The sequence below is a fragment of the Natator depressus genome, chromosome 5, assembly GCF_965152275.1.
Source record: "Natator depressus isolate rNatDep1 chromosome 5, rNatDep2.hap1, whole genome shotgun sequence".
NCBI classification, from domain to species: Eukaryota; Metazoa; Chordata; order Testudines; family Cheloniidae; genus Natator; species Natator depressus.
In genome coordinates, this window is record NC_134238.1 from 130,041,500 (window position 1) to 130,061,240 (window position 19,741).

At 48.1% G+C, this 19,741-nt stretch overlaps 1 protein-coding gene across 4 annotated transcripts in view; it reads right to left on the reverse strand.

Moving 5' to 3' along the window:
• Nucleotides 1–19,741, reverse strand: part of PSD3 (pleckstrin and Sec7 domain containing 3) — a 142,836-nt gene that overhangs the window by 93,392 nt on the left and 29,703 nt on the right. For all 4 annotated transcript variants that reach the window (XM_074953651.1, XM_074953654.1, XM_074953652.1 and 1 more), the window contains one exon: nt 17,491–17,880. In XM_074953651.1, the coding sequence (XP_074809752.1) occupies nt 17,491–17,880 (390 nt within the window). The remainder of the gene's footprint in view (nt 1–17,490; nt 17,881–19,741) is intronic.

Consider the following 19,741-nt stretch of genomic DNA (forward strand, 5'->3'; position numbering starts at 1 on the left):
TCCACCAGACCTGCTTCAAATGCCCACAATACAATGAAGTCACACATGACCGCACACTAGGATTAAAGTTTAACTGTATGGAGACTGGCCCAGAAAGCTCATGTGAATTGTGCAGCTGTTGCAGCTTAATTCTTTTGCCGGCATCTAGGAAAACTGATGGTCAAAAATACAGCGTTTGTTCCTTTCCTTAAAGTCGGTTCTTTTTAAAAGAACAAACAAACATACAGATGGTGTGTAGCAGGCCACTCATTTTCCACAGGAGTTTTATTTCATAATTCTGCAGTGAAACAAACTTTCCTCCTTTTCACAACTGATAGAACAGCCAACTGCTCTGCCAAGTAGTTTCAATGTTATTTGCATTGTTTTGGCTACCCATAGTTCTCCTTGTAGCAAAACCAAGACACCATTCACACACAGCTCCCTACAGTTGTTTGCTTCTGCCTCTTCTCCAAGCAGGCAGCTGAGAAAAGCAGAGTTTACCAGCAAGAATGCAGAAGGGCTTGACTGACAGCCAGACATAATCAATGGCTAAGAGGACAGACTGCACTTTGGGCCAGGTCATCAGCAGGGCATAAAACAATATAATTCCATGGATCTGAGTGAATGGATGTATGAAGTGTAGGCTACTCGCCTAAAAAGCACTGACTTTAACGGGGCTATGTCAACACAGGCCAGCTGAGCACCTGACCACTGATGCTTTGTACTGAATAGGTGTGTGCAGTTTTCGGATCAGCTGCTGGTGTATTGTGGGGAGTTTTTTGGTCAGCTCCTGGATTTTTTTGTTTTGCTTTGAGAGGGAGCTGAAAATGGAAGTGGTGTCAGCAGCCTGGTGTTTTTTTGTTTGTTTTTTCCAACAACTGCTTATTTAGGAAGTATAAACAGTTTTACAAATCCTCATCAAACATGCATGAGAAATACAGTATTAACCAGTACAAAAGTCAACTCAGCCCTTTTTTGTTTAGAGAAACATTATACGCAGTGATACCATCGTCAAGTTTTTCTACTAAGCAAGGTATTTCCAAATGTTCTTAATGGTTCCTCCTGGCCTTATAATCTATGAAGCTAGAGGATGAACCTTCTGACACAACACAGGCAGGTTTTCTTAACCCAAGAGAAACACCTCTCTCACCAACACAAGTTGGTCCAATAGAAAGTACTACTACCTCACGTACCTTGTCTGTCGAAGGCCTGGTGTACACTAGAGTTAGGTCAGCGTAAGCTGCCTCATGTCGACCGAACTCTGTAAGCGCCTACACTAAAATGTTGCTCCCCCTCACATAACTCGCCCACTATTCCGACTTAACTCCACCTGCGCGAGAGGCGTGGCGCTTAGGTCGATGTAGTTAGGTTGACGCAGTGAGAGTGCAGACAATGCTTACATCAACTGTTGCTGCCTCTCAGAAACCATCCCCCAATGACCCACCCTGGCAGTTAAATTGGTGCAAGTGCTCCTGGTGAGGATGTGCACCGCCAACACAAGGAGCATAGCGTGGATGTATAAAACCGATTCAATTACTGCAGTGGGTGTACGTGGATGTAACTTAGGTCAACTTAATTTCGTAGTGTAGACTTGCCCTTAATATCTATTTGTCCTCTCTCTATTTGGCGCATTAATTTTCCATAACCGTAACTTCACGTATTTCTTGGAACCATTCTGGGCAATTTTTTTCTTTTCCAGTGAGAAGCTACCAACAGCCTAGCACCTACATTAAGGCTGGAATTTTCAAAGGAGCAATAACGGAGTTAGGAGCCCAACTCCACACCTTCTGGAGGCTCTCCCATACCAGGGGAATCCTCTGCAGGGTGACTTATGGGTGATTTCTGCTCCCTCTCTGCCACCTGAGCATTGCCAAGGAAGTGGATTGGGGCCAAGATTCTGATCCATTAATTGTATCGTTGCATGATGCTTCTCTAAACAAAACGTGATGAGCTCATTTCTTAATTGTTGATAGTGCATCGTTGGTGCTCTTACGGTAAAGATTTGAAAAACTGTTCATGCTTCCTAAATAAACAGCTATTTTAAAAAGCAAGTAAGCAAAGAAGTTACATTTGGTGGAGTCTTCAAAACTGTTAAACAGCATTTCCCTTTGCAGTTTAAGACCTACAATCTATTACTGTGAAACTCTGGGAAAGGCCCCCCAAAAAAATCACATAACCAAAGTCATTTTAAGGAGAACCCTGCTGCACGCTGGAAGTTTTGTTGTGGATTGTTCCTGAGAACCTTCAGGGTTACTTTTTTACTTTTTTAATTACTTTTCAGTGATGAGCTGCCAAACTCTTAACAACCAGTTCCCCCCTCACCCCACGAGGGGGTTGTGGCCCACCCCCGCCCCCGGGGACTCCTGCCCCATCCAACCCCCCGCGTTCCTTGACTCCCCCCCTGAACCCCTGCCCGCCCCCAGAACTGGGCAGGAGGGTCTCGTGGGCCACCATACTGGGTGCCCACCCCACCCCACCCCTAAGAGCCAGACGGACCTGCCGGGGGGCAAGGTGGGGAGTCCTAGCGGTACCTACCTGTGGCAGCTCCCAGGAAGCATCTGGCAGGTCCTTCTGGCTCCTAGGGGCGGGGTACCGGCCGCTCCCCGCACTGATCACATCAAAAGTGGAGCCTTAGGTGCCGACTCCGTGGGTGCTCCGGGGCTGGAGCACCCACGGGGAAAATTTGATGGGTGCAGAGCCCCCACCGGCAGCTCCCCACCCCGTGCCCAGCCCCAGCTCACCTCCGCTCCGCTTCCGCCTCCTCCCCTGAACACGCCGCCCCGCTCTGCTTCTCCGCCCCCACCCCGGCTTCCTGTGAATCAGCTGTTCACGCGGGAAGCCGGGGCGGGCTGAGAAGCAGGTGGAGGCTTCACACTCAGGCCCAGGGAGGCGGAGGTGAGCTGGGGCGGGGAGCAGTTCCCCTGCGCGCCCTCTCCCCCCGGGTTACCTGCTGCGGCGCGGGTGGCTCTCCTCATGCCCCCCCACTCCAGCTCACCTCCGCTCTGCCTCCCTGGGCCTGAGCGGGAAGCTGCCGCCTGCTTCTCAGCCCTCCCAGGCTTCCCGTGCGAACAGCTGATTTACAGGAAGCTGGGGGGTGGGGGGGGGGGGCAGAGAAGCAGAGCAGGGCAGCGCATTCAGGGGCGGTGGCGGGGTGGAGGTGAGCTGGGGCCGGGGGCGGAGAGGGGAGCTGCTGGTGGGTGCTCTGCACCCACCAAATTTTCCCCTTGGGTGCTTCAGCCCCGGAGCACCCATGGAGTCAGCGCCTAAGGCGACACTTTTGGATGGTTAAATTTAGAAGCCCTTTTAGAACCGGTTGTCCCTCACGGGACAACCAGTTCTAAAAGGGCTTCTAAATTTAACAACCGGTTCTGGTGAAGCGGTGCGAACCAGCTCCAGCTCACCACTGGTGATACCAATATTTTTAAAAAAAAGAAAAGGAGTACTTGTGGCACCTTAGAGACTAACCAATTTATTTGAGCATGAGCTTTCGTGAGCTACAGCTCACTTCTTTTTGCGAATACAGACTAACACGGCTGTTACTCTGAAACCTGTCAATATTTTTAAATCTGTGTCTCTAAATTCAGGGTACCTAGATAAAAGTGGCCTGATTTTCTCCAAGCCTGAGCACCCGAATCCCTTGAAGACAATGGCAGCTGCTGGTTGCTCAGCACTTCCGAAAATCAGGTCTCTTATTTAGGGGCCTAAATATGGATTTAAGAGCCTAATGTCAGGAAATCATGGCCCAAATCGTCACGTTCTGAGATCAGCCTCCCCCACTTTGAAAACTTTGAGAAGATCCTTGGAGAGGAAATACCATGTTTTTCTCCTCACCCCAAGGGTAAAGCTAGTGAAAACAAGGACAGGACAATTAAAGAAACAGAATCTAAGAGAAAACCAGTGGCCCCAGATATAACAGTATAGAGGAAACACGAACCAAACAGAGAGAAGTTTGCAAATGCATTAGCTGGACATACGGGACCGGTGCTCCATTGTCCTGCATTTTGTGTAAGCATTTACACCCAATGAATGCAAAGTGGATGCAAAATGCTACCAAATCAGAATGGTTGCATTTTGCCCCCACTTTGCACTGGTATAAATCACTACACAATGGCAGGGCAATGGGGATTCAGGCCTAATGTCTGGGTGCTGCAGTGCAGCTGTAAAGGCACACACCCCTTCTAAGCTAACCAGTCTTAAAGGTTGAACACCCCGCCACAAGGGAGTGACAGGAAGACAAAGTACAACCTTCCAGTTCTCTGTTGTTCTGACTAAATGAAACCCTCCATCTTGACTGTAGCAAACCTGCACGTCGCAGGGAAATGATAGTTACACAGACAGACCGGCTCTAGAAGGAGAGAAAGAGAGAGAGATCTAAAGCTATTAAAACCCAAAGGAAGCAGAAGATTGAAAATCTTTCCCCAGGAATACAAGCAGCACCAAGGTCTCGTTCACCCCCATTTCTCCCCTACTCCGTTGAGCGCTAAGCACCATCAGCAAAAATAGCTGGATAACTGAACTGTACATGAGGAGAGGATTCCTTTTAAAACCAAGCAAACCTGTACTTCAGAAAGGCTCTCAGCAAAGCTCCTGCCTAAGAACCTGCAAGCTGGCTGATTTCGGCAAAGGAAGGCACTGCCCCTCTCCCTGCCCCCACTCAGGATTCTGCAGGCCACTGTCATAGTGATCCTGTTTTTCTGTCATGCATAGTTTGTGTCAGGACTTACGGAATGTAGTCAAGGTCAGCCGCTGATAGGCTGGCAGGGGAGAAACACCCAGACACAAAGGAGCCCATAGGGAACTTGTGGCCTGGAAGTCTCTAATCATTTTTATTTATTTATTTATTTATAAGCCATGTGACTGGCCTTCCCAGAGCAGTGTTTCACTCTCAGAGAGCGCGCTCCTAAGAGCTGTACTGCCGACAGGGATGCTGCTCTTCTGCACATTCGTTAAAAGACTGAGCTGCATTATTGCCATGCATTACACCCAGACGGCTCAACACCTAGGGCCAGATTTTCAGCCGCACTATGGCCCCTTTATACGGCCAGCACTGCATAAAAGGGCATCTCGGAGTACATGAAACCAGGCCTTTCGCATCTGTCAATCAAAGCACTCAAGATAATTTCATTCTGAGTGTGTAAGGACTGGGGGAATGTCAAGTGGCTGCTTCTCCTTTCTTTACCAAAAAAAAAAAGCTATTTTTCATTTTAACATGGAATCATTAACCCTTCCCTGCCAAGCTTGTATCTTTTGCATATACATATACTGGATTTAAAGAACCAGCCATCTTTCATGATCTGTTACTCCAGAAACTAGAATCAGCATTTGGAAAGGTTTTTCTTGCACTTGCCGTCCCCCCCCCCCAAAATTGTGTGTCACTGAATCTGAGGAGACAGTAAACTGCCCTGGGTGGTTGTTGGTGTGGTTTGGTTTTTGGTATTCCTTCTTGCTGACTGTTCTCATCCCTCTGATAGCCCCTCGCCGTCCCCCCTAATATTATGAGCTGCCCAGCTATACCTCCTGCCCCCCACATTCATATCCCCATGACCAGCGGTTCTCAACTTGGGGTCCGCAGCCCCCTGGGGGTGTGTGAGCCCTTTTAGGGGGGACACGGAGCCCCACCACTGAAACCTGGTGCCCCACGCCCCAGTGCCCCCCGCGAAGCTGAAGCAGGGAGTGGCGTGGGGCTGAAGTTGCAAGCCCCAGCGCCCGCTGCAGGGCTGAAACAGGGAGCAGCGCAGGTCAGAAGCCCCGAGCCCCGGCAGCCCCCCACCCCTTCCATGGGGCTGAAGTGGGAAGTGGCGCAGGGCTGAAGCCGTGAGCCCCGGCACCCCCCAGGGGCTGGAGCAGGGAATGGCGCAGGGAGCCCGGATGCCCCCGCGGGGCTGAAGTGGGGTGTGGCACGGGGCTGAGGCCCCGAGCCCCGGAACCCACCCAGGGGCTGAAGCCAGCAGCAGTGCGGGGCTAAAACCCTGAATCTCCCAACCCCACTTCAGCCGGGAGCAGTGCCGGGCTAAAACCCTGAGCCCCCTTGTCCACCTGAAGCCAGGAGTGGCGGGGCTGAAGCCCCACCGCCACAGGCATAAACCTTGACCCCACGGGCAGAGTTGGGGGGGCACAAGGGTCTTGCCCTCCAAACTGCAGTGCCTTACCCAGAGTGGGGAAGTCCTGGGGGAAGCTCCACCCTCCCCGCACCTCCTTTTCTCCCTCAGCCCCACTCAGGCCCTACCCTTTGGCCAGATCCTAGGCAGGAAGACACAGCCAGGCAGTGAGGGGCGGCGGCTCCTCTGGTGGTGGTGCCATGGAGTGGGCAGCTGTGGCATTCCCCCGTCTGCTGCTGGTGCCTGGGGTTGTATCTGCTCCTCAGCTCCCAGCCTCCTTTGACTGCTCACGCAGCCGGTCAGAGCTGCCCAGGCACCTCCAGACCCGGCAGAGCCCTCAGGGAGTAGCCACTGGCACACAGCCCCAGACAGGTGGGTGGCTGGATGAGGTGAGTCAGGGGCTAGAGGTGGCAGTCCCTCCCTGGACCCTGCTGTGCAGAGCTGGCCTGAGTCCTGCTGGCCCTAGCTCTCCCCCACCCCTACCCCCCAATAGAAGTCAAACTACATCTATACCCCAGGGTCCCTCCTCCCCGGCCAGCTGGGCCCCTGAGTTTTTCTAGCATGTTGAGGGGGGGCTCAGAAAGAAAAAGGTTGAGAACCCCTGCCCTAGACCCTATTTAAGTCAGAATTTGATCCCCGAATCTCAATTTTTGTGTGTCAGCCCTGAAAATTCTAACAGGCATACGTGGCTTTAAGCATGGGAGTCGTCTCATTGAATGCAGTGGAACTGCTCACCTGCTGAACACCAAGCCCATGTGTAAATCCTCACAGGATTGGGCCTCAGCCGGCTCTCTGACTGGACCAGAACACCTGGGTGTACCCTCCATCCAGCGACCAACTACTCAGGCTGCAGAGAGCCCCCCTGGAGCTATATGGAACTTGAGTCCACTCCCAGGGGACCACTGAAGTCAATGGTAACAATCCCATTAAATTCAACCGAGCCTGAATTTCACCCTTTATCTGGAACAACATACAGCACACAGTGGCATCTAGTGACTGCATGCTGTACTGCATGAAAATTTCTCATTACAATGCCTACCTAGCATTTAAAGCTGTGGCTCTCAACCTTTCTAGACAATTGTTCCCCTTTCAGGAGTCTGATTTGTCTTGCGTACCTCCAAGTTTCATCTCACTTAAAAACTATTTTGCTTGCAAAATCAGACATAAAAATACAAAAAGTGTCACAGCACGCAATTACTGACAAATAGCTGACTCTCTCATTTTTACCATGTAATTCTAAAATAAACCAACTGCAATAAAAATTTTGTACTTACATTTCAGTGTATAGTATATAGAGCAATATAAACAAGTCATTGTCTGTATGAAAGTTTGTTCTAACTTCACCAGTGCTTTTTTGTAGCCTGTTGTAAAAGAAGGCAAATATCTAGATGAGTTGATGTACCCCTCCTGAAAGACCTCTACATACCCCTAGGGGTCCAAGTACCCCAGGTTGAGAACACTGGTTAAAAGCCAGGAACACAAAGAGACTAGTGGAAGATCTCAGGAGAGGAGATGGCCAGGGAACCCAGTTAGGGAAACTCAGAAGCTGGCAAAACAATGTATTTTTTCACAACCTCATGGCCAAACCATTTTAACTGAAAAATTCCCATAAAATTCAACATGAGGCAGATACCTGGCATGGGAAATTGACAAGTAATCAGTAACCACAAACAGGGTCTTATAATGGGAAGTGTTGGGCAAACTTATCTGTAGGAGAAGCTTCCAGTTCTGCCTAGAAAATACACACACACGATTAGAAAACAGTTAAGATCCACCCACACAAATCTTTGGACATTTCTTTGTTCTTCGTTATGACATACAACTTTAACACACCTTCACACCCACGCATCCCATTCACCACTCTTACTGACAGATTCCATCCCTCCATAAAAAAACCTCACACTTACACGTGCAGTAACTCAATATACACACTGTGATGTTGCACTCCATATGCTTTATGGAAATATGCTTCTGAATATGACATAACTGAAACATGCTTTACTCTAAATACCCCTTGTATGGTATCATTAGAAAGCTCGTAATCTACTGAGTGTGTTCATCCTATTTGTTTGCATGTATTATTTCTATATCTGTAGTGAGGAGAATAAGACATAAACTTGTATCACTAATGTAAACATATTAAGTGGAGGCCATTAAAGGTGCTCCAGAAAATCAGTTGTAAATAGCCTTAGTTACTTTAAAGCCTACCTGTGTATGTGTGGGCCAGCCCATGGCGAATGGAGACTAGGGGTCTTACAGTGATATGTGACCATGTCACATAATACTAGAATCCATCTTAAATCTGGTACTTTTCCATTTAGGAGGAGGAGAGGGGACCCAAAGAGACAAAAGATTCCCGCCCTGTGCCAAAGCTATAAAAGGCGGTGGAGCAGGAGAAAAGGGGCCAGTCATGAGAAAACCCTGCTTACCACCTGAGAGGTCTGCTGGATCTAAGACTGTACTGGGAAAAGGATTGGACCCAGACTAGGAAGGAGTCTAGTCTGTGAAAGAAGCTTATTGGAACATCTCTGAGGGTGAGATATTACCTGTAATCAGTTTCTTAATGTATTAGGCTTAGACTTGCGTATTTTGTTTTATTTTGCTTTGTGACTTACTTTGTTCTGTCTGTTATTACTTGAAATCACTTTAATCCTATTTTTTATACTTAATAAAATCACTTTTGTTTTTTAATGAACCCAGAGTAAGTGATTAATACCCGGGGGAGCAAACAGCTGTGCATCTCTCTCTATCAGGGATATAGAGGAAGAACAATTTATGAATTTACTCTGTATACACTTTATACAGAGTAAAACGGATTTATTTGGGGTTTGGATCCCATTGGGAACTGGGTATCTGAGTGCTGGAGACAGGTGACCTGCTGAGCTGATTTCAGTTAAGTCTGCAGCTTTGGGGGCGTGGACCAGACCCTGGGTCTGTGTTGCAGCAGGCTAGCATGTCTGGTTCAACAAGACAAGGTTCTGGAAGTTCGAAGCTGGCAGGGAAAACGGGCTCAGAGGTAATTTCAGCACATCCGGTGACAGTCCCAAGGAGATCTCTGCGACTGAACCCGTCACACACACCACATTCCTCACCATTCCACTATGATGCACAACTTTAACTCTGACCTTAGCAACATCAACATATATGTCTGTAGGACGTGTGTCCTAATGAACTGTAGGATGTGTTATCACTTCATGAGATTTTTAATAATGTTAATTGTCTGCAGTGCTGTGGTGTTGTGTGTATCTAATGCCACACTGTGCATGTCTGGAGTAGTACAGCTTGCGATTTCCTGTACCTAGTTTGAGAGGTGGGTTTGTGTTACCTTGCCAACAGAGTGCTCCAGCTTCTGAAGTGAAAAAACAACACAACTTCATGGTTGTATTTGTTTCTTTTCACACACACACACACACACAGACCTTTTTTTTTTTTTTTTAAAGGGATGGGGAGAAAATTAGCGGGAAAAATTCAAACGTGTTGTATGCAAATACAACATAATGCTTGCAAATCTAAAATAAACTGAGGAAGTGAAAAGTTAAGGCTTCCATAGCAATGTTTTCAAACCCCCCCCCATCTCCCACCCCCATTTGCTGAGCAGCAGATGCAAATTTTTCCAAAGCATCTAAGTGCTCTGGGACCTACATTCCATTGACTTTCAGAGAGACTTAACCTAAGGGTAGGTCTACACAGCAAAGAAAACCCTGCAGCTAGCCCATGCCAGCCGACTTGGGCTCAAGGGGCTCGGGCTATTTCACTTTTGTATAAGCTTTCGGGCTCAGGCTCTAGGTGGATCACACTGCCTTCCATGTGAACTTGTGTCTGGCATATCTCAGCTGACTCAGGCTCGCAGGACTATCAAATTGCAGTGTACACATCTGGGCTCAGGCTGGCACCTGGGCTCTAAAATCCCTTGATGGGGGAGGATCCCAAAGCCCAGGCTCCAGCCTGAGCCCAAATGTGTACATTGCAATTGTACAGCCCCTCAGCCTGAGCCCCAAGTCAGCTGATCCAGGTTGGCTGGATCTTTTATTGCAGTGTAGACATACCCTAGGAATCTGCCAAAAGTAATCCACAATCCCACCAGCTGACTTTCTTTGTCATCTGGACAGCCAAGTTTGGCAGCAGTCAAGTTTTCCCACACTGCACTATGAACAAAGGATTAGAGCAGCCATATTTGGGGGGGGGGGCTCTAGGAAGTCTGGGATATCAGTGGTTGGACTTGGGCACACATAATGCAGCATAGATTGTTCCCTCTAATTTTTCACGTCCATGTGCGGAATTAATTTTGTTATGTGAATCAATATGGAGGTGGTATGTGACACATCACCTTTATATTGGTGCACATAACAAAATTCACATGGTGGGGTGGGGCCAAGAGGTTCGGAGTGTGGGAGGGGGCTCAGAGCTGGGGCAGAATGTTGGGGTGGGAGGGGGTGAGGGCTCTGGCTGGGGGTGTGGGCTCTGGGGTGGAGCTGGAGACGAGGGGTACAGGAGGGGTCTCAGGACTGGGGCAGAGGGTTGGGTGCAGAGGGTATGGGCTGCCCAGGGGCTGCAGTGGGGAGAGAGGACTCCCCCTCCCAGCCCTCTCTCGCCGCAGCAGCTCGGGGCTGGGAGAGAGGCTCCTCTCCCCGCTGCTGCAGCTCCGGTGGGGCTGGGCTGGGCTGAGGGAGGGGCTCTCTCCCACGGCTGGGGCAAGTCCAGGGCAGGTCCAAGCTGGTGCCGGCGGGGAGGAGTACCTCTCCCCGCTGCGCCAGCTCCACGTTGGAGTAGAGGCATCTCTCCCCGCCACAGCCCTGAGCCCCTGCGTGGGGCTTAATAGACAGCTGCACAGCTTAGAGGGAACTTAGGTTGGGACCCAGGGTTCAACAATTGCCTGGGTTACACAGGAGGGTAGATGCTCAAGCCACAGGCTACAATATCCAAGGTCTGCTAACTTGAGTTCTACTAATCCTGGTCTTACCTTGCAGTGTAAACATATCCTAAAGGGCTAGTGTCATAAATATAAAGGGAAGGATAAATATCTTTAAAATCCCTCCTGGCCAGAGGAAAAACCCTTTCACCTTTAAAGGGTTAAGAAGTTAGGATAACCTCGCTGGCACCTGACCACAATGACCAATGAGGAGAGAAGATACTTTCAAAGCTGGAGGAGGGGAGAAACAAAGGCTCTCTCTGTCTGTGGGATGCTTTTGCCAGGGACAGAACAGGAATGGAGTCTTAGAACTTAATAAGTAAGCTAGTCAGATATGCGTTAGATTCTGTTTTGTTTAAATAGATGATAAAATACCCTGTGCTGAATGGAATGTATATTCCTGTTTGTGTGTCTTTTTGTAACTTAAGGTTTTGCCTAGAGGGATTCTCTATGTTTTGAGTCTGATTACCTGTAAGGTATTTACCATCCTGATTTTACAGAGGTGATTCTTTTTACTTTTTCTTCAATTAAAATTCTTCTTTTAAGAACCTGATTGTTTTTTCACTGTTCTTAAGATCCAAGGGTTTGGGTCTGTGTTCACCTATGCAAATTGGTGAGGATTTTTATCAAGCCTTCCCCAGGAAAGGGGGTGTAGGGTTTGGGGAGGATTTTGAGGGGAAAGACGTTTCCAAGCGGGCTCTTTCCCTCTAATATATCTGTTAGACGCTTGGTGGTGGCAGCAATGAAGTCCAAGGGCAAAAGGTAAAATAGTTTGTACGTTGGGGAAGTTTTAACCTAAGCTTTTAAAAATAAGCTTAGGGGGGTTTCATGCAGGACCCCACATCTGTACCCTAGAGTTTAGAGTGGGGAAGGAACCTTGACTGCTAGTCTGGGCACTTCCCAGACAGGTCCTTTCTATTCATTGGCTGCTAGGAGCTGCAGTAATGTAACAACTGCTCACAGGGATTTGCCAATTTACCTTGCCTTTCTGCTGTCATGTCTAGGGGCAATTCCACTAAGCAGCACTTCTGTGAAATTCAGGGCTGCCAGTATTGGGATCTATACAGGTTTCTGGCCTCATGCTGTTTGCAGCATGTCTGCAATTGCTTTGTGCCTATTTACTTCAAATAGCAGAAAGCATACAGGGAGTGGAAGATGGGAGGGATCAGCAAGGAAAGCCACCTTATTGAGGTCAGAACATACAAGGATAAAGTGAGAAAGGCTAAAAGTCAAGCAGAGTTGGACCTTGCAAAGGGAATTAAAACCAACAGTAAAAGGTTCTATAGCCATATAAATAATAAGAAGAAAACAAAGAAAGAAAAAGTGGGACCGCTAAACACTGAGGATGGAGTGGAGGTTAAGGATAATCTAGGCATGGCCCAATATCTAAACAAATACTTTGCCTCAGTCTTTAATGAGGATCTCAGGGATAATGGTAGCATGACAAATGAGAATGAGGATATGGAGGTAGATATTACCACATCCAAGGTAGAAGCGAAACTCTAACAGCTTAATGGGACTAAATCGGGGGGGCCCAGATAATCTTCATCCAAGAATATTAAAGGAACTGGCACATGAAATTGCAAGCCCATTAGCAAGACTTTTTAATGAATCTGTAAACTCAGGCGTTGTACTGTATGACTGGAGAATTGCTAACACAGTTCCTATTTTTAGAAAGGGAAAAAAAGTGATCTGGGTAACTACAGGCCTGTTAGTTTGACATCTGTAGTATGCAAGGTCTTGGAAAAAATTTTGAAGGAGAAAGTAGTTAAGGACATTGAGGTCAATGGTAAATGGGACAAAATACAATATGGTTTTACAAAAGGTAGATTGTGCCAAACCAACCTGGTCTCCCTCTTTGAGAAAGTAACAGATTTTTTTAGACAAAGGAAACACAGTGGATCTAATTTACCTAGATTTCAGTAAGGCGTTTGATACGGTTCCACATGGGGAATTATTAGCTAAATTGGAAAAGATGGGGATCAATATGAAAACTGAAAGGTGGATAAGGAACTGGTTAAAGGAGAGACGACAGCAGGTCATACTGAAAGGTGACCTGTCAGGCTGCAGGGAGGTTACCAGTGGAGTTCCTCAGGGATCGGTTTTGGGACCAATCTTATTTAATCTTTTTATTACTGACCTCGGCACAAAAAGTTGGAGTGTGCTAATAAAGTTTGTGGATGATACTGGGAGGTAGGAGGGAGGTATTGCCAAAGCTGGGAGGTATTGCCAATTTAGAGAAGGACCAGGATATCATACAGGAGGATCTGGATGACCTTGTAAACTGGAGTAATAGTAATAGGATGAAATTTAATAGTGAGAAGTGTAAGGTCATGCATTTATGGATTAATAAAAATAATTTTAGTTATAAGCTGGGGATGCATCAATTAGAAGTAACGGAGGAGGAGAAGGACCTTGGAGTATTGGTTGACCACAGGATGACTGTGAGCTGCCAATGTGATATGGCCATGAAAAAAGGTAATGCGGTCTTGGGATGCATCAGGTGAGGTATTTCCAGTAGAGATAAGGAGGTTTTAGTACCGTTATACAAGGCACTGGTGAGACCTCACCTGGAATACTGGGCGCAGTTCTGGTCTCCCATGTGTAAGAAGGATGAATTCAAACTGGAACAGGTACAGAGAAGGGCTACTAGGATGATCCCAGGAATGGAAAACCTGTCTTATGAAAGGAGACTCAAACAGCTTGGCTTGTTTAGCCTAACCGAAAAAAAAGCTGAGGGGAGATATGACTGCTCTCTATAAATATATCAGAGGGATAAATACCAGAGAGGGAGAGGAATTATTTAAACTCAGTACCAATGTGGACACAAGAACAAATGGATATAAACTGGCCATCAGGAAGTTTAGACTTGAAAATTCGATGAAGGTTTCTAACCATCAGAGGAGTAAAGTTCTGGAACAGCCTTCCAAGGGAAGCAGTGGGGGGCAAAAGACCTATCTGGCTTCAAGATTAAACTCAATAAGTTTATGGAGGAGATGGTATGATGGGATAACATGATTTTGACAATTAATTGTTCTTTAACTATTCATACTAAATAGTCCCAATGGCCTGTGATGGGATGTTAGATGGGGTGGGATCTGAGTTACTACAGCGAATTCTTTCCTGGGTATCTGGCTGGTGAGTCTTGCCGACATGCTCAGGGTTCAGCTGATCACCATATTTCGGGTCAGGAAGGAATTTTCCTCCAGGGCAGATTGGAAGAGGCCCTGGGGGGTTTTCGCCTTCCTCTGCAGCATGGGGCACGGGTCACTTGCTGGAGGATTCTCTGCACCTTGAAGTCTTTAAACCACGATTTGAGGACTTCAATAGCTCAGACATAGGTGAGAGGTTTATTGCAGGAGTGGGTGAGTGAAATTCGGTGGCCTGCATTGTGCAGGAGGTCAGACTAGATGATCATAATGGTCCCTTCTGACCTTAATATCTATGAACCTATGAAAATAGTACAACATTGACCAAGGCTTGTTAAAAAAAACTGGGGGAGGGAGGGAGAAATAACTAAATGATGGGTCAAAACTACTGAGAGCGTCCCCGTACAGTTAGCTTGACCTTTTAATAACCTTTATTCAATAGCAGACAGTATTTCTAAGGGTTAACTTTGTGAGCATAGCACAAAAGTAATAAAAGAAGTGAAGTCAACGCACACGCTGTATCCTAGCTGTAACCAGGCGCAGACTCACTGGCGGCACCACCTGCTGGTCGTCTCAGGGAATTAGCATTCCAGCCTCCGGAGTGCCCTCTTCAGGCCTTTATAGAGCCAGCTGGGCCCTGATTGGGGCGTGATCTGGGTCTCATCCTCAGCGACTGGCCCTTTGACGGTCTGGGTTCCCACCTCCTGCAGGGTTCCCTCCATCCCTGTTGTCACTTCCTTCAGTTTTGGTCCTTCCAAGCCCACAGGCACCTCCTCCAGCCTCTCCTCAGTTCCCCTGAGGGGGCAGTGCCTCCTTATGTGGCCCAGTGTCCAGCAGCCCCAACAGGCCCTCTGCCTCCTTGCTGCCCTGGACCTTTCCGTGTCCCTCTGGCCTGGGCATGCCCACCACGAGTGGCCCTTCTGCCTGCAGGCCCAACAGGTTGGCAGCTGCCCGGGTTCCCTCGCCCGGTGGTCTGTCCACAGGAATTGTTCCTGTCTCTCCTCCAGGCGAGGTGCCCTGCCCCTGTCCCAGTAGGGACAATCCCTTTTTAAACGTCCCTGCCTTCTGCAGGCGTAAGACGTCCGTTGTTCTGCCACTTACCACCGTTACCTCCGCAACTCCTGCTGGAGGATCTTTGTCGGGGCTGCTGCTGCTCCTCCTCTACCAGCTGGCCCATGCTCTCATGGAGGGCCCACTGCACCTCCCATATGTCCCACTGCCTGCCCCCACCCCGGTTCCCCAGCCGGTGGTCAGCCCCCTTCCTCCAGCACAGTGACCCGGGGCCCAACCAGGGACTGCATCTGGGGCCTCCCCATAGAAGACCCCCATGTACCCAGGATCCATCATCCCCCAGGTCACTCTCGTCCAGGCAATAGTCCTACTGTCCACGCCCTTGCCCCTTGTATCGGGGGAGGACTGCTTACACCCACATTCTCCACCACTCTGAAACCGGGCGCAGACTCACCGGCGGCGCCTCCTGCTGGTTGTCTCAGGGAATTAGCATTCCAGCCTCCAGAGCACCCTTTTCAGGCCAGTGTCTCGCCTTGCTGCTGGCTCCCATGTCCCTCCCAGGACCCCGGTGCCCCTTTCAGTGGGTGCTGCCCCCTAGCAGTACCCCATAGTTCTGCGTCTCCCCCTCCCAGGGGAACCCCCCACCCACAAGACCTACCTTGCCTCAGTTGTAGACTCCTGCCAGTCACCAGCTAGCCCCCGTGCCCTGCGGCAGACTGCAATATGAACCACTCATCCCAGGCAAGGTTGGGTTTGGACCTGCTGCCTCTGCCTAACCTTGGGCTGTCCCCTGCCACCCCAGTACCTGCTGGGCCTAATACTAGGCCGCAGCCTGGGGGTTTCCTGGCTGGAGCTCCCCAGCTCCTCAGGCCCTTCCCCAGCCCTGCTCCAATCTAGGTACTCTGCTTAGGTCCCTGCAGCCAGGTCCCTCCCTCTCAGAAGCTAGAGAGAGTGTGCTCCTGGGCTTCTGGCTCACAGACTTTATAGAGCCAGCTGGGCCCTGATTGGGGTGTGGCCCCCAGCTGAGGCTGCTTCCCCAATCAGCCCCACTGCCTTCCCCTGCCCCACCCTCTCCCAGGGCTATCTTAAACCCCCCTGGGCCCGAGCAGGTGTCCACCCCACTACACTAGCATGCACAGCCTGGCAAGATCATAGCAGTCCAGTCCTTCCTGGTCTCTCTGTTCCTCAAGGACCAGAATGCATGGCGTGTGTGCTGCTTTCTCAAGCCTGCCTTTGTGACAACACCCCGACCTACTCAGCCTGGCTGGCGTCAGTCTACTTTTGGTTCCATCTCTCCACTTTGTGCAGCAAAGCCTTTTAAACCCTTCTTGAGTGGCTCATGCAGCAATCTGAGCTTCCCCTCATCAACAGTCATTTGTAGCTTCATCTGTAAACCGGGGCGGTTGTTATTTGTACGACTGTAACATTTGGTGCGCCACTCTAAGCACTAGGGCTTCCTGCCGCTATTGATAGGCTGGCAGATTGAAAACAATTTGAGTTATTGCTTCTGTGTCTGACTTGCCTCTCTTTCCTCCCCCCAACCCCCACCCTGCACTCTTCAGCCTCCAGCCCAGCACAGAGCATGAGGTCTAGCTGACCAGACAGGGTTCCAAAAAACAAGGAATTGCCTACAAATATACTGCATCCTCTTGCACTGTCCCTATCACTCTTCTCTAGTTTGTCTTCCTTGTCTTTCTCCTTGCATAACAGGCAGCGTGTAGTATTTTCGTACTTTGTGATAAATTATTAAATACTCCTCTAACTCTCTCTTGTACAGTTTCTAACATATAGAAGTAAATGGCATCTGACAACCTGTGGGAAACTGAGTACTTCTGAATCCATGGGTACAAGGGGAGTGAAATCCTGACTCAACTGAAGACAATGGCAAAGCTCCCACTGACTTCAAGGAGGCCAGGATTTCGTGCCAGATATTTAATTGTCCACACATGCCTTTACGATTCAGATCAAGGGGGTTTTATAAGTCTTTCATAAAATTACTGCTTCCAAAATCAGGCACAACTGGGGATGATCTGAGATGCATGGGCTGTTGGCACACTGACAGCCTTCTGGCAAACTTCACCTTCTTGAGATGTCACATTACAGGCCATCTACTGGTAGTTACATAGACATCACAGCTAAGCTTACAAGTAGTTGGTAGTGTGAAATCTGTCCATTTCTGCAAAAAAGCAAGTCCATCTGGCTTCTCTCTTTCCCTGCATTATTTATTTCACTGGACACAGTTATGCACCCTGTTTTAAAAAGTTCAGCATTAAGAATTCCAAAATGAATTCTGAGAGATGCTGCGGAAGCAAATGCCCTTTAAAAAAAATTTTTTTTTTTTTACCTGTCCAAATGAGTAACCTCTGTGACGTCTCTTCTGAAGAGGGTGTCACTTCCATCCCTTAGTCCACTGGAGATCTCTCCACATTGACTCTTGATCTCACCATTTGTGGGAAGCTTACAGACATCTTGCTGTCCTGAAGCAGTTCTTTCTAAGAACTGACTGCCTTCCTTGATACGTTGTTGGATCATCGGAGTGAGTGGCATTTCAAAACTAAAGTAACTATCGGGTTCCGAGTATAAAGTCTCCAGGGATTCCGCACTATAATATAAAGAAGCATTGTCTAGAATGTTTTCAAACTGTGAGCTATACACATCAATGGAAACTTCTGCATGCCTTTGTCCAAGGACATCTTCATAGCCTCCCGTGGCTGCTTCTTCCTCCTCCATGATCCTAGGAATAAACCAAAAAGAGTCGGTTTAAGTTTTGTTCGATTAGAACTGTTGAGTAAATCTGCTTATTTTCCCTGTGAGTGAGTCACACATATAAAAAGGAACTCAATGGTCTTGAGTTCTAGTTATTCGAATACAAAGCAGAACTGATACTTTGGTTCCAGTGCCATGCTGGAGTACAGAACTGACACAGTCTTCTTCGCTAGTGTGCTACAGTTCTGAGAAGGGAGGAAATAATATTCAGGAGAAAAGAAAAAGTGATGTTTACTAAGAAACAACATCAGCTTGCTGTGTTCAGTGAAAGAGACCGTGTGCTTTTCGGAGCTAGAGTATGAGTCACAAATACCAACACATCTAGCTCCCCCCTCTCACAGCACCTCTACTGACTGCAACACAAAAGGAATTATAGTAGATAAGATGCTTCACCAGGAACTTAGGTGCCAGTCCAGTGGTGCGGGGGCCGGGGAGGGGGGGTGGAGGGGGCATATCCCTGGAACCAACCCAGCCCCACACAATCCCAGTGCAGCATCAGAGCCTTAGAGGAAAAATTAATACAAATCTCTATTAAAAGCAACCTAATACAGGAATACAACATAGAGAAAACACAGGTAAACACCCGCACAGGTAGTATCAAAATGGAAGTGGAATGTGCAGCGCTGTTCAGCCTCTCTGCAGATGGCCATACACGGGTTCTATACCTCCCCTTGGAGAACTCTTAAGTCAAAGAGGGATGAGGTACTCCAGAAACTCAAGGCAACCACGTGAGGTTGTTTGGTCTTCGTCAGACTTCTAACAAGCAGTCTACCTTCCCTCAGATTTCGTGGTACTCCACACACCCACACACACACACACACACACAATAATAAACAAGACTCAATTTTTTCCTCAACTTTAAAATGTGGAATTTTCTTGCTGTTTGGTTTTAGCTATTCTCCAGGGAGAACTGAGGCTCAAACACCATAGCGTTGCATTTAAGAGCCTTCTGGAAAGCAACTAGCCTTTAAACAGAAGTGAAAGTGACTTTAAAGAGTCAGTTTCACTCCTGTTTAAAGTCAGTTTCTAGTCTATTATTATTTGTAGTAGAGTAACATCTGGAGAGCCCCAGGCAGGTGCAGTAAAAACTCATGGGGCCTTGCCCTAGTAGGATGTTTCCAAAAGTTAAATAATCTATTTGAAATTTGGTGAACTGCAAAAAGTAAGTAGCCTAACTGATAAAAAGTAATCTCGATTTTTCTATAATTATTTCAGTTGTAACAAAGTAGGAATATACATTAAAATTTTAAACCTAACCAGCGTCCCCTTAACTGACTTGCCACAAAATGTCAGGAGAGGTTAGTGCTAGTCTAGACTAGAAGCGCTACCTCAGTTGTGCCACTGTAGCACATCTGGTGAAGACGCTCTCTGCCTCTCTCCCCTCGGCATAACAACTCCAACTCCGCGAGCAGCAGGAGCCGTGTCGGTAGGAGCAGCTCTTCCGCCAACAGAGCGCTGCCCACACCCGCACTTAGGTCGGTGTAACTTACGTCGCTCGGGGGGGGTGGCTTATTCACACCCCGAGTGACATACATTATACTGAAGTAAGTGGTAGAGTAGACAAGGACAAGAGCTGGAAATGTATCTCAGCCCTGATGCCCATTCTGCTACTCTACCCTCAGAACTGCACCCTCTCCTAGCTAACGACTTCGATGAGGGATAAAAGGTTGTTCATTGGCACATCTTGTATGTCCAGCCTGACCATAATAAATGTTGTTTTCTTCTTTAAAGTCCAGTTGTGGTCCGAAAAGTGGCTCTGTAAAAATGTCACCACGATCAAATACTTCTACTTTCCATTTCAACTCAAGTCCCCTTATTTTATGGCTATA